We start from the raw sequence: 15813 nt of genomic DNA, 5'->3' as shown, positions 1-15813 counted from the left end.
GAAGAATCTTGCAATTATATTTCACAAAATATTTAGAAATTACTATTTACTTTGTATGGGAGGCGACTCACCATTTTATCCGACCCGTCCCATTTTTCATTAAACTTCATGCAGTGATAAACCGTTGAAAATCGTCACAATTATAAAATAACTATTTACTTATCTACATTTACATATTTACCCCCATATGCCTAAACAGTTTTTTAAATTTCTCAAAGGTTTATAAAACAAATTTTGTTTGGGAGTTAGAAAATAAAAAAAAACACCTTCAAAATATATTTATTAAAGCGAATTTAAATTACTAAATTCTTCTTTGTTTTCTATAACAACTCTCACTTAAAACAGAGCGAAGTCAATACTGTTTAATTGTTTCTCTTATTTATTTACAACAACAAATTAGACAAACACACATTGCTTTGTTTACATTTTAGCTTAAGATTCACATGTACACGTTTTTGCATATGTGTTAGTAACATCTTTAAACGCTTATAACTCCTAAAAAACTGAACCGATTTCAATAAAATATATATTCTGCACTTCTGTGCACAAATCCCTTTAAAATGGTATATTTCTTGCCCAAATTAAATGTATACTGTGAGAGTAAAAGGGGTCTAAAGAAATCGACTTGCCTATTAATATTATGATTAATAATAAATAACTAAATGAATGATGAATGATTGAAAACATGGAGTGTATTTAAAATAAAAATACATTGTTGCTAAAGTCAACCTAAATAAAATAATTTGGATTTTTTTTTATTAATTTATTAAGTTATATATTTTGTTATTAAAGCCTTTATAATAATGGGGTACTAAAATTCTCATAGTTTTATAAATGAAAATTTAGTTTTTTAAACTTTTGATAAATTTAACATTGTATTGGTTGTATGACTTAAAAATACGGTATTTTTTTTCAATTTTTTAGCTTTTCTTTAGAATCATTTGTACAATATAAATTTATTCAAAGTATTGGCCATTGTTAGCTATGACCATTTCCAATTTTTCTGGCAAAATGTGGATTCCCATCCAAAATAACTGCTCATCTTTTGAGGCCAATTACGAATAAAGCCAATATCGGATACTCTGTTCCAAAGTAAAGCGTATCCCAGAAAGAGCGTGCTGCATCGATCGTTCACTTCTTTCTAAATAGTTTTTTAAAGATATTGTAACATGTGGTCTTGCGTTGTCATAATGGAATATTACGGTTTCATATCTGGGCGTTTTTCGGCAAATGCTCTCTTCATACGAATCAGTTGTGTTCGGTACAGGTTCCCTGTGATAGTCTGGGTGGTTACTCTTTATAGCGATGCGTAAGAATTTCGATGCGAAAGGTAAATGCGATAAGAATACAATTTGGTACTCTGTATCGTCTACGCAAACGCTTTCCCATAAAGAGGCAACACTGGCTCCACAAAATAAACAATAGCGAAGAATAACGAAATGAAATGTCAAAACTTGTTTATAAAAACGATGCGAAAACGCAATAAAAGGTACCAATTACACCATTTTTCTTTCGCATCGCAATAGAGAGTAACCCCTCTGGTCAGACTTCAGCAGCTCATAATAGATAGAACCCTTATCTTAACGCCATGGATATTTGACTTTGGTGTCGACTCGTCTGGCTGGCCGTGCTTAACGTAAGATCTTTACGTTTCGGGTTATCTTAATGGATCCATTTTTCATCGCAAATAATGATTCGGTGCAATAATAATTTTATTTTTGCAATAATCTTTTATAGCGTTCAAAAATCATTTCGGACATGCAAAATCGTCTTTAAAAATATCGACTTCAATTCGTATGGTACCAAATTTTGAATGAATCCGGCTGCTCGCAAACATTTTGAAATTGCTGCTTGAATAGCTACCAATTATCTTGCAAGCTCTTGTTGAGTTTTACCATAATCTTCCTGGAGTAATGCCTCCAATTGTTGGTCTTCTAATTTTTGTTTTCTGGTCTGGGCGATCTTTGTCTTCCGTGTCAAAATCGCCACTTTTGAACCGCACAAACCATCTCTTGCATGTTGAAACCGATGAAACACATTCACCATAAGCTTTGGTGAGTAATCAGTGTGCTGAATCGGCAATTTTTTCAAATTAAAGAAGAAAAGCAAAACATCCCACATCGTTGGTACAAAATTCGATTTTCGAAACAAAAAAAAAAACAAAAAAGTTGTTTACACTATAAGGTTCAATAACTAAGTGAGAATAAATGACGGATATGTACTCTTCAAAATGACTTATAAGTTATTAAAAACAAAAATCGCGTTTAAAAGATACGCCATGTATCGTAAATCCCGCATTTTTAAGTCATACATATTCACCCCTATCGCGAATCAATATTTCACATGAAATATTTTCCTTTTTTCGTTCATCAACTTTGTTCACGTGAAAAAATTCCCCTTGTGAAATTTTTAGATGGAATTTTGTAAACAATAAACAGCTGCTACGAACAAAATCAACTATTGTGAATGTAAAGTTCATCGTGATATTCCCGATAACAATTTTCCCTTCGAGGGAAATGGATATTTCATGGGAACAAAATTTCACATGTTATTGCCGATAGGGGTGATTATAAATAAGTCTAAGATTCGAATAATTTAATTAAATTTGAGCTTAATTCCCTAAAATCTTTCTTTAGAATTGAAAAATATCCGTAACGTAATAATCCGAGTAACGTTTTCGTTTCAAAAACGAATTCACATATTTTGGTGTTCTGTAAATCGAATCTACTCGTTTTACATTTGAGTAAAGAAACATGTTCCAATTTACAAAATCGGGCTCTTTATAGAATCATTCGTTTTTAAAATCACTCGATTCAGGTCCGAAAATATTTGTTCTTAATTCAATTTGTAAATATTTTCCATTTGTTCTTCATTATTTTACAAAATGAATGAAGAATCATTTTTCTAAAGCTAAAGTGTAATGGTTTTAAATTTAATGATTTAAAAAGAAGGAATTAATTCAGTGTCTAAAGAAAGAGCTGTCGGAGCAATGAATTCAGTACATTTGAAGTGCTAAGCAATAAAGCCCATCCCTTGAATGTGGAGAAAACATGTCAATTGATGTTGGTGGGACCATTTGAATTATTTGCCGGAATGTTTAATAAAGAATTATGGCGTAATTATCCCCATGATAAGGAAACTTTACTGGTGGCCTGTAATTTGTTTGGCCGCAATGCATTTGATGTCTTTTTAAGCTTTTTGGAAACAAACAAATTTGACATCATAAATTTTGAATAAAAAACTTTTTTCTTAAGCAAAATTTTTAATGGATTTAGATTGAATGATTCAAACAGGTATTTATTCCAGAAAGATAGAATGAATTTAATATGTAATTCAAGCAGTAATTCGCATAAAATTCTTTTGTGGAATAGTTGGGCGAAAATTTTATTTTGAAAATTTAATTAATACTTTCGAACTTTTGTAAATGTATTTAAAAGTATTTGCAGTTGAAAATGCTAACATTTTATTCTAAACAACCAGACGACATTCAGATGTTGCTAAATTAGCAGATTGTCAATAGTTTAGACATGTTGTAGGGATTTCAATACTTTTCACAATATCCTGATTTAGTTGAGGGGTATTATTTTGCAATTCGATTCGAAATAAAACATTTACAAATAATAATTTATAAAGCATACAAATTCGAACGTTTTTCCCCAAGCTCAAAATATAAAGAGGTGACAATATTGACGTTTCAAAAAAGCCAAATCAGTTTCCTAGGGCAGCTCTCAAGGAATGAGAAAGATATACAGCCCAATTATGAATCAATTTTTCCCATTTTTTCCTATTCAAATCAAATATTAAAATAAGAAAGGGGAAAAAACTCCCGGGGAATTTTTATTCATAATTGGGCTGATAATAATTTTGGTACCTAATTAATTGTGTGTTAAAGCAATAGGTAGTTCTCAAAGGACCAGAGAAATATAAATATTTTTTATCTTCTGTCTCGTGTTCTCATCAAAAAAAACATTAGCACATTTTTGTATATTATCATAAACATTTTAGATTTCACTGGTATTTATTGAGACCTTAAATCAATTTTGCAGTTGTCTTTACTAAAACAGCTTTAAATCGTGCCAAGTTTTAAAATATTAAAAATGGAAGTTTCATATTTCATTAAAATATAAATGATTCATAATATACTGTAATTGGCCCAGTAGATAGATGGTTTATAATAACTAAACATTTTATATAGATAACTTGTGTAAAAGGATTATTTGTATAATACGCAAGTCCAATTTTTTAACGCATTATAAATACATATATTCTAGTTATATGAAAAAACTCTGACCCTCTCATACTCTCTCGAGATTTCAGTATCACTTGACAAAATTTATGAGAATTTGGGATATTGCTATTAGTTTTTTATTAATTTTTTGGTTTTATTTTATTTCTTAAAAATATTTGAATTTAATTAAAGTAGATTTTACAATCTAAATATAATTTTCATTGTTAATATCATTAAAAATAAATAGGCATATCATAAGAATTTCATATTAAAAAGAAAACAACTAAAAATTATTTAGAAAACAAAATATTTATTGTAAATAAAATATAAAAATTAAACATAAAATTAATAAATTTCAAATCACTTTATTCATAAAAAGAAATTGTAATGATATGAAAGGATATTAATAAAAGTAGATGTAATAAATAATTTTGATTAAAAATTAATGAATAAAAATTAAAATTTATAAATGATTTTGAATATAAGCAATTGGAAATTGATAATTTTAAAAACAATTCATATAAAATTCAGAATTTAAGAAATTTTTAAAAGATTTCTAAAAGATTCATAAAATTTGTTAAAACTAATTTCGAAAATAAATTATAAACTTTTAAGTAATAAAATAATATTGAGAGAATATTTCAAACTACATATGTAATTGAGTTGCTATAAAATTGGTTTTGTTTTGTTTTAATTTATCAATATTTAATTTTATTAAGAATTAGTTTTTAAACAGTTATCCTACCATTTTCTATTTGCATTTATAATTTTTTTAACTTTTTTAGAATTTCCCTTAGAATTTCATTATGTTGTATAGTTAAAAAGAAATTATAAATATTAATACCACAAAACAAAACATCATATTATAAAACATTGTAAAAAAAAAACAAGAAAAATCATATTGCTCAATTAAAATGTATTAAGTAACACAAAATCTAATTAGATTAATAATAATAATAAAAGTCCAATTAATAAATTAATATGAATAAGATTTAATAAAACCAACACAGCAACCACAAATACTATAAATACAGGAACTTTAACTCCTTTATAAATTATTTTATAAACAAAAACTTCATCATATATAAATCCATAAAAACTTAATTTTTTAGCTAAATAAATTTTTCTAATTTTTAATAATTCCCTTAAAAAAAATACAAAAATATATTAGTATTTAACAAAAACATAAAATAATTAAAAATCACACCTCATTCATAAGAAGTTAAACATACAAACCACAAAACTAACTAACTAATAGTATAATTTAGGTGAAGGTGCAATAAAACAAATTTACTCATACTAACTAAATATTAATTGAATAATAATTAATCAATGATTGATCTAAACTCAGTTTCATTTATAATTACAATTGTCATCATTAAAATAACACAATACAACAACATCATCAGTCCTATATTTGTAAAATCATTATAAATATGTTTTTTTTTAAATAAAATAATAAAACTAACAACAATTTCCAAAACAAAAATAAATTTAAAAATAAAAAAAAAATTACAATTTTTGTAAATGTTTTCTATTAAAATTTTTATTATGTTTAAGATAAAAATTAAATATTTAATATTATAAATAAAAAACAACAAATACTATTAAAAGAATGAATCTAAAAATTTCGAAATAAAAAAAGTAATAAAACTGATATTTGCATTCAATGATTTGTGGTTAATTTAATAAAAAGAATTAAAAAGAAAAAATATGTGAAACGGCAGATGAATTTAATTTCAGAGTATCCAAAACCGAAAACCGGTCAATCGGTTTTTTCATCTTTGTAAACTCGACCTGTTTCTGTTTTTTGAAAAACCGGCTTTTGTAAGACGGTTAACCGGTTTTAATGAAATATATTTCCAAAAGCTCATTTCAACATATTTTAGAAAAACTTTGATACCATTTTTAAAAATAATGATTAATTTTATAGAAAATTGTAGCATTTGACAATATTTCGTAAAATATATAAGAATTCAAAAAATTTTAAATAAGCGTATTTTTCATATTGAATAAAAATTTAATATAAAACGGTTAACCGGTTTTTTTGAAGACAAAAAACGAAACCGGATAATCGGTTTTTTCAAAAACACACCTTTTCGATTAAACCGAAAACCGGTTTTTTGGACACTCTAGTTTTTACCATAATTTGAAGTACCTCAGAACATGTGTTTGTGGTGTTTTTTCCTCTTGTTTTTTCTCACATTTTTTGGAAATATTTAATTTTTCAAAATTAATTTAATTTCTTCTAAGCCATCTATTACGAATTAACACAAAATCTTCACATACCTTAAGGCGCCACTTTAATTTATGGCTCGTAAAAGTATGCATGAAATATTTTTTTATGTTTCTCTTTTTTATACATTTTGATTTTGTCATTCCGTTTGTAACATATCGAAATATTGGTTGTACATATAATCAAAAAGTATATTTATATATCCTGGTTCATCATAAGATTCTAAGACGATCTAGCTATGTTCGCCCATCTGTCTGTCTAATGAAAACACGATAGGGCCCAAACGAAAGGTGCTAGGGAAAATGGGAAATATCGGTCCATGACTTCACCTAGCCCCCATTCAAATGACCCTCAAGAATACTGTTTGAGCAGTCATAAATAGCATGTTGATTATGCTGCAATCATGAAGTTTTGCACAAATTAGTTCTAAGTACTCTAAAATTATTCTGTAAAGTATTGTGAAAATCGGTCAACATTTTCCCCTAGATTACAAGGCCATCCTCAGAAATGACTTGAACATTCATAATTGTATTATAATAATTAATATCATGATGGAATTGGACATAAACTAGTTTTATATGAACCTAAATCTTTCTACAAACTTTTGTGAGGATCGGTCCATAACCTATAAATAAATAATTTATATACATACATATCTCTCATTTGCTGCAACAACGTCATAATTCAAAAAAAGTCGTTTGAGAAAAACGGCTTTATATGTTTTATGACATTTTACTATTTCTTAAATAAATTTGTAGATAGACTTTATTTTAGAGAGTAAAAATAAATTACTCTCAATCTGAAAAATTGCAAAAAAAAAGTACGCGAACAACAATTTGTAAAAATATGTTGTATTTTATTATAAATCAATTCAAAACGTTTGTTTTTTGTTATTTTACATATTTTCTTTGAAACTTGTAAATTGTATTAATTTTCAAGTTTTTATTTTTGATTTTATTTGCAACCATATGTTTTAAACATATTTTTATGATGATATTTTTTACTGGACAAAAAATGTCCATTAAAAAATATCATGTTCTCTATCTACGAACTGTCACTTTTAACACTCTCTTGCTCTCTCGTTACAAGTTTTTAAAAGTAAACGAACGGAATCCCGTAACTTCCAGTGATAATTTGTACAAATTATTACAAATTATCAAGTACGCGAACACTACTATTAATATCTTTCTAATCTGTATTTAACCCAATTTTGTACTTGTCAAATATACGAGAAAACATGAATTTTAATTTTGACGGTTAGAAGATAGAAGAAGAGTCATACGATCGTATGAACTTGATGTCTGTGACATACCTGAATGAATTCCATTTAAATACAACATTGGTTAAGAATTATTTTTTTTGAGCTGAATGAAGATTTCAGTAAATAGTTGGTTATGTCATTGTAATGAACTTGTTACTTGAATTTTCATTGCCTCAAATATTTTCTTTATATTGATAAAGACAGATAACATTTCATTGATAACTATTGCACATAAGAGTTTTTATCGTATGGTTTGCGGAAATTTCATTAATATTTTTTTAAACTCAGATTGATTAAAGAGAGGGAATGGTCTTGATCATCAAGACTGGCACTCTTAATAATGTCATTCCCATCTGCTATTTCATTCTTAAGTTTCTGACAGGCTAATCTTAATATTGATCTTTTCTTTGTTCATAGTCATGTGTCATTTGCTTTGTTTTCTTGTAATTTATTCAGCTTGTTTTCTTTTCCTTCAGGTTGTTTTTCAGTTATTTTTGCTCTTAATATGTTGATATATTCTGAAGATATTAACTCTGATTTGGCATTGATAAAGTTTTGGTTATCATTAATCCTCTTATGCTTTTTGACTACTATCAATCGTGGTTCTTTATGGGGTAATTGATGTAAGCATTGCTAATGGATTTTTTTTATTATCATATGATTTTCTGCATACTTAGTCATTGTCATGTTAATTTATTTCCATTCCGTTGTTGTGGATTTTATGAGACTGTCTTGACTGTGTTATGTTTGTGAATTCCTGAAATGTTGTTTAGTAAGCTGTCTTGGTGTTTGGAGTTACATTTAGAGCTAGTTTCTGGGATAGAGATAATCTACATTCTTCGCTTAAACCTAAATTAAACTAAAAATTGTGTTTCTCACTTATTGTTTATATGCTATATAATCTAGGTTTAACTGAGCATCATTGGTGAGTTAAACCTAAGTATAAAATGCCAAAGCACAAACAGATGGAAAATAAAATAAACAATTCAGCACAGCAGCTCTTTGTTTTTATTTGCTTTATTAACATCAATATAATTTTTAATATACATTTTATATACTTTTATGTCGCTTTTTCTTTTAGAAAGTTAAAATTTACAAAAAAAGTTATGTAACGCGGTTGCTTTTTCTTATAAAATGTATAGTATTGCCATATTTATATGAAAAAATTTGAAGAATAAACATGTGATTTGACTGAAAAGTATGGCAATGCTAACAAAATTAATCCACTAGTGAGAAACACAATCATTGGTTAAATTCCGGCAAAATATGTTTCAGGATTAATATAACAGCGTGTTAAGCTGAGTTTAACTGACAAGTAAGAAACTAGCTCTTAGTGTTTGATTTACGTGTTGCAATAGTGCAATTGGTTGAGGCGCCAAAATAGTATATATGTATGTTTGAAGTTTAATTTGCGGATAGTGTGTAGACATTGATTTGTGGACTGTGATAGGTACCTTTCCGGTGAATTTATCAGTCTCTCATGAACTTATTCGAACTTGTTTTGATTATTGTTTGAATCACTTATGATATTAGGATTTGAGTATTGTAATTGATTATTAGATATACACCCTTTTGATGACATTGTTTATCATATAGGTTGGTCCCTCTACTGTTTATATCTCTGAAGGTGGTATCAACTAACAGACATTCAGTGACTAATATTTATATATACAGTGGTGGCCAGGTAATTAAGACAAAAATTGTTTGCTAAATTCCATGTAATTGTCAATTATTTTTTCAAATATTTCTACAAATATGTATGCATGAGGACTCTTTTAACACTCAAGTGTGTTTTATTCGACTGTATCAATTCATACATATTCACCACGAACTCATAAGATTTTTCTACAACTTGACCAAAATTTTTTTTTTTTAAATAAACATATTTTCTCACATTTATATCATTATATTTTTATTATTATAAAATATTCGGACCAAATTTCGTATTTTTAGTTCCATTAGTTTCGGTCATATCATGTTAGTACCAGCGGATGTTCGCTGAGGTGGGTCAACGTATTTCCACATATCTTTGTCCAAATATGTTTTACCGATTTTTCAAAACATTTTTGAGAAACTGGAAATATTAATAATAAATTTCATACCATTAGAGGTCCTTTTATTTTGGCTCTATCGCACTTAAAATTCAGTTGATGAAAAAAATTCAAGTATTTGTCTTAAATTGGTGGCCACCACTGTACATATATTTGGCCCTTATAGTTTCTAGGTTGTACTGAGTACCATGTTTTCTCTTTTATATGGTTGATTATTTCTGTTACACATATACTTATCAAATTTCTTTTTTCCTAGTGGAAACTAGTTTTTCTTATCAAGTTGCTAATTTACTGACATCAATTAAAGAATCATTATCTAATAATAATGTTTTATAATGTAATATGTTTGAGTTTAAGTTTTGACTTTGTTCAATTTTATTTATAATATTTATTTTATTTATAGGTATCATAATTATTTAATTTATTTTATATTTAAATTTTTTAATGTAAACTATTTTTTTAAGTAGAAATTTATAACCGATTATGGCCAATAGGCTAGGTTGTTGAAAATAAATAATAATAAAAAAAAAAAAATAATGCAAACATTTTATTAAATCCTTGATCATATCACCTTTTAAATGTACGTTGATTCATTTCATAAAAATCTTTTAAATTCACAAGATCATTATCCAAATTCATTCGGCACTTCTAAGTAGAAATACATATGTATATCGAGACTTTACAAACCACTATCACACAATTATGAGAAATTAATCGTTTTCGTTTGAACAATAAAGGCCTGATTCACGATGTCGACAGAAAAATGATTCGAACAAATTTGTATGAAAACTATTCGAAAGAATCGAAATTTAGCGGGTGGTGTTACAATTAACCATTCAGCCATTTCGAGATAAATACAAAAAACTCATTTCAAGATGTATCAATAAAATTTGCAACTATAATTTGTAATTTTTCGGAAATTACTGATTGGAATGAGCTGGAAACGAAAACATTACTCGGATTAGATAAAAAAGACCTTTAAACGAATTTTTTTTTATACCCTTCACCTTCGTGAGAAGGGTATACATTACACCGGGTCTATTTGTATGAAGGATCAAAAAGTAAAAAATCGTATAGCAGAAACGCAATATACGGAAAATTCTAAGAAAGTTTCCTCAAGAAACCATAGGTCTAAAATCAAATCCTATCTTGGGCATTTCTTCTTTAATCCAATAAAAAAAACTATTAAAAAACAAGTAAGAGTGCTATATTCGGCTGTGCCGAATCTTAATACCCTTCACCAAATTATACTTCAAAATTTTAAAAATTTTTAGGTAAACAAAATTTAATTTTTTTTTAGTTGTTTTTTTCATTTTTTGGAAAAAGATTTTTCGATTGTTATTTTAATTTTTTTTTTAAATTAAAAAAAAAAATTTTTTGGTTTTATTTTTTTTTTTTTGGAAAAAAAAATTTTTGTTAAAATTTTTTTTCCCATTTTGACCCATTGTAGGTCCAACTTACTATGGTCTTATATACGTCGTTGCAAATGTCTTTGAAATATCTATCATTAGATATCCATATTGTCTATATTAATGTCTTAGTAATTTATTCTGGATCCTTATAGATAGCGGAGTCGATTAAGCCATGCCCGTCTGTCTGTTGAAATAAATTTTCTGAAGACCCCAGATATCTCGGAATCCAAATCTTCAATAATTCATTCAGACATGCTTTCGAGATGTTTCTTATTTAAAATCAGCAAAATCGGTCCACAAATGGCTGAGATATGAGGAAAAAACCAGGACAACATCGATTTTTGACCTATATCTGGATTAACAAGTCATTAATATAGACGATTTGGTTATCTAATGCTAGATATTTCAACAAAAAAAAAATAAAATAACAATTCGAAATTTTTTTTTTTTTTCAAAAAATGAAAAAACAACGGAATTAATTATTTAGCTTGATTCAGTCTTTTATTTACATAAAATTTATTCATCGTTGAATTAGTTCATAATAGAAGCCATTCAACCAACCTCTGAATTGTTAAATTTTTGTTCATTTAAAACTAATACAAATTGAATTAAAATATTTGTTCATCCAAATTTGTTTTGCACTTAATCGTTTATAAAATGAATTGAAAAAAATTTTAATTGAATTTTAAATCTATTTTGTAAGGATTTGAATTTAAGAAAATTTTAATGATCCTATAAGAAATTTATTCTCGATGGAATGAAGTCTACATTTGCAATACAAAGGAATTAAGACTGAGTTAATTCATTAACGGAAAGGTTAATAACATTAAGGGTGAATTCCAAAATGTATGTATGCAACCTTAAAGTTTCATATCCAAAATGTATGAAAAAGTAAAAACAGGCAGTACCTATAAGTTTTTTTTTTAAATTTTAACTACGCATTTGCATGCTTTGTCTTGATAAAGATATGACTGCATACATAGTTTGGAATTCACCCTAATTTGGATTTCGAACCTATGTCCCTTTATTTTCGCTAGATAGTAATATATCATTATTATGCATACAAATTCCATTTGGGACGGTTTCCTAAATTTGATTAAAATTTAATGCATTTTTCAATATCTAAAATAGAGTAACTTCGGGTAATGTGGACTACCGTTTTATTTTTTCTAAATTTTGGCCACAATATATATGGATATTAAAAGAGTTGTGAAGCAATAAATTAGCTAATGTATTCTCTAATGGTTTCTGCAGTTGAAAATTTTTTCCGTTAAAGGATAAAAAATTTATGTGAAAATATTTTAAGGAACCCAAAAATCAGCATTAAAAAAATTGGAGGGTAATATGGACCACTATATGAGGGTAATGTGGACTAGTATTTAATACATAAAATTCATGAACCAGCTAATCATGAATGATTAAAAAATTTAATTTCATATATTTTTATTAATACAAACTAAAAAGTCGCGTTCTTGGCTTAGATAGATTGCTTACAAAGTACATAGTTATTGTCGGGTAATATGGACCAGTAGTACATAATCAAGTAATTTAAGTGGTCCACATTACACGAACTAGGGTTACAGTGGTAAAAAGTTATTTTTACCTAATAATCTAAATGTGCTTAAATTCTTACCAAATATATGCAAAACTACGTGTCCACTTTTATATAAAACAACCAAACATTAAATTCTACCAAGTAACTGTACCAAATTTTGTTTCTTACTTGAGCCGAAAAAAATGTTGAGCAGGCGCATTAATTTCAATACAAGAATAAAAAGTCAACATATCAATAACTCATGAAAGCAAATGTGCAATTGTCGTTTCAAACAAATTGTAAAATGTACGACAAATCAGTTTTATCATACCTTCAATAGTTTCTGAAAAAAGACACTGGTCCACATTAGACGCATAGTCCACAATACCCGAAGTTACTCTATATGTAGATACATATTTAAAATTAAGTTGGAAATCAAATTAATTTAATAAGTTTCCAGATTTTTTTAGACAATTTCCAGAATTGAAAATAGCATTACATTCCAGTTATTTCTGATGGCATGTTTGAATTTGAAGACTATACCTAATTTTCTCTATTGAAAACCACTCCAATTCTATTTCAATTAAAATATTGCAACTTGTTTTAGAATGTTAACTGAACTGGATCTGTGGCTACTAGCCTTTTGTAATGAATGTAAATTTCCATGTATGGCTGTAGGTTTCAGAATTGAATATTTAAAAGATATATATTTGGGTATTCTATCAAATTCATGGTACACAATTCTACAACAAAACTTATTTATAGTCACTTAAACAGGTGGAGCAGTAAAAAATATAATTTTCAAAATAAAAACACTTTACACAGCTATGTATTTTTTTGTTTGTTTTCATCCGTTTTTTTAAGTAAAAAAATGGTTATTTCATTTTATTTAACTTCACATTCTTCTCGACCAATATTTACAGTAGATACACTGTAAATACAAGAGGCCAAACAACACAGATCTTGGCAAAACAGCACAAAAATTAGATAAAAACTAATTTTTATTTTATTTTTAAACTAAATTTTTGTTTTGTTAAATGTAAACGTCGTTAAAAACTAAGAAACTTGACTGCTTAAAAAAGTAAACAGTTTATTGTTCCTTGGTTTCGCGGAGACGACGTACAGCGGAGCGTACGGAGGCAGCAGCAGTGGTAGAGTAAACCCAGGCACCACCAGCTACGACGCGCTTGCAACGCTTGCATGACCAGATGCCGACACAGGCGCGCTTCATGGAATCCTAAAAGGAAAACAAAAACAAATACGTCAACACTTTTTTAAAATTTAAAACAAAGTCTTGTCAAACTTACCTTTCCGCAGAACGAGCAGGTATATTTGCTGTGCTGGGTGATTTCCATTTTCTTCACCATCTTACGTAGGGAAGCACCATAACGGGTACCATATTTACCTACGATTCCAACCTTCTTGGTGCGTTTGGCCTATAACAAAGTTAAAAAAGGGGGCACAAATTAGTTTATTTATTTTCCATAACATAAAATATGATCACTGTATAAAAAAATTATTACATATTAAAAATTATACATAAACAAAAACACTATTTTGAAAACGTTATTTTTTCCACTATTCTTATTTGTTTTCATCAAATTTTTAGCACAAACATTTCTCACATTATTAAATTTTGTTATTTTAACACTTTTATTTAATTTTATTAAAGGATTTTAGAAAAATTTTACGATTTTTTTATTCGTACCATTTTTTAGATGTTGATCTGTCAAAAATTCAACCGGAAAGAAACGGTTTACTGCGTGAAGTTGGCTGCTGTTCATTTTTGACATAACAAATACAACTCATTGTATTATGCTACTAAACGCAAGATGGCGGCACTGAAGACGATTTTATTTTGTTGTGTGACTGACTTTGATGTCCAACAAGGGTTGCCGTAACACTGAAATAAACATTATATTTAAATTATTTTTCATAAATAATTGATTTTTTTCTGCAATTTGGATTTATTTTTTATAGTTTCTTCACATTTATTGTTTCCCTTATTTTTATATATAAAAAAATACACCATACATATGAAAATAAAAAGTTTTTGAAGTTAAATCAATAAAATCAATTTGAAAATCTAATACAGGGTTGCGCAGAATGAGTCATATGGTTTGAATTCTTTATAACTTTTTTAATTATTTTTCTCTGTTTTATTTCATAATTTTTAATAAATATTATAAAACATTAAAAATAAAAACACGTTCATAAATGTTATAAAACTTTACTTATTATTTAAATTTTATAATAAATTTCATTATTAGTTTAAAATCAGAAAAAGCTGAAACGTCAAAATGTCATAGCCAAATATATATATTTTTTTGAGAAAATCAAGTAAATTTTCTGCTTATTTAATCACCTTAGCTACAAACCATAAACAAAAATTCCAAGAAAATTTTAAACATTTTTCAAATACTGTATAAATAAATTTATTCAAAACTTCTATATTTTATTTGAAAAAAAATATGAAGAAAACCATACTCTTTAAGAAATTATTTAAAATGTTATGAACTAAATTCAATTCAAATATTTATATATGAGGAACCGCAAAACAAAAGGTACTTTTTCGCATTTTTTGAAAATAGGGTATTTTTATAATATTTGGGTTATCAAAATTTTTTAAATGTTTTACTAAGTAAATGGGTTCTATAAAAATTGATGCATAACAAAACGTACAACACTAGTATAAAACGAAAAAAAAACTATTTAATTTCAATGTGTAATTTGTTTATATATTAGATCAGGATTAAAAGCATTCATTTAAAATATTATCGTTTTAAAAGCATAAAAAAACATAATTTTTAATTTTGTTTTTTTTTCGTTATTTTTTTAACAAAAGCTTCTTTTTCAAACAGTAAAATGGTTTTATATCAAACATCCTTACTCTTACTTGTTCGAAATGGTTTTGTTTTAGCAAAACTGCGTTGTGTCTTGGATGCCGTAAGATTATTACTCAAAAATCACAATTTCGGCCCATATATTACAGTGAAATGTCAGATTTACTTCTGATTTATTCATATGAAAATTTTAAAATATGTGTGGATATTTTAATAGTGGTGACTTAAACTATTTATGTAAAAACCAA

General features: G+C 27.1%; 1 protein-coding gene across 1 annotated transcript; it reads right to left on the bottom strand.

The window, feature by feature from the left end:
- Positions 1-13685: 13685 nt before the first annotated feature.
- On the bottom strand, positions 13686-14532 carry RpL37A (ribosomal protein L37A). Its single transcript, XM_065499686.1, has 3 exons — positions 14431-14532; positions 14030-14158; positions 13686-13959 (listed from the first exon to the last, which is right to left on the bottom strand). Exons 1-3 carry the CDS (start codon positions 14431-14433, stop codon positions 13813-13815), a joined length of 279 nt encoding a protein of 92 aa, XP_065355758.1. The 5' UTR covers positions 14434-14532; the 3' UTR covers positions 13686-13812.
- Between the last annotated feature and the right edge of the window lie 1281 nt (positions 14533-15813).

The sequence above is a fragment of the Calliphora vicina genome, chromosome 2, assembly GCF_958450345.1.
Source record: "Calliphora vicina chromosome 2, idCalVici1.1, whole genome shotgun sequence".
NCBI lineage: Eukaryota > Metazoa > Arthropoda > Insecta > Diptera > Calliphoridae > Calliphora > Calliphora vicina.
The sequence above is the reverse complement of the archived record's forward strand: the minus strand, read 5'-3'. Positions and strand labels throughout refer to the sequence as shown.

Coding starts and splice junctions, on each gene's coding strand:
- RpL37A (XM_065499686.1), bottom strand. Junction 13,960..14,029: donor CCTGCTCGTTCTGCGGAAAG/GTAAGTTTGACA, acceptor TTTTCCTTTTAG/GATTCCATGAAGCGCGCCTG.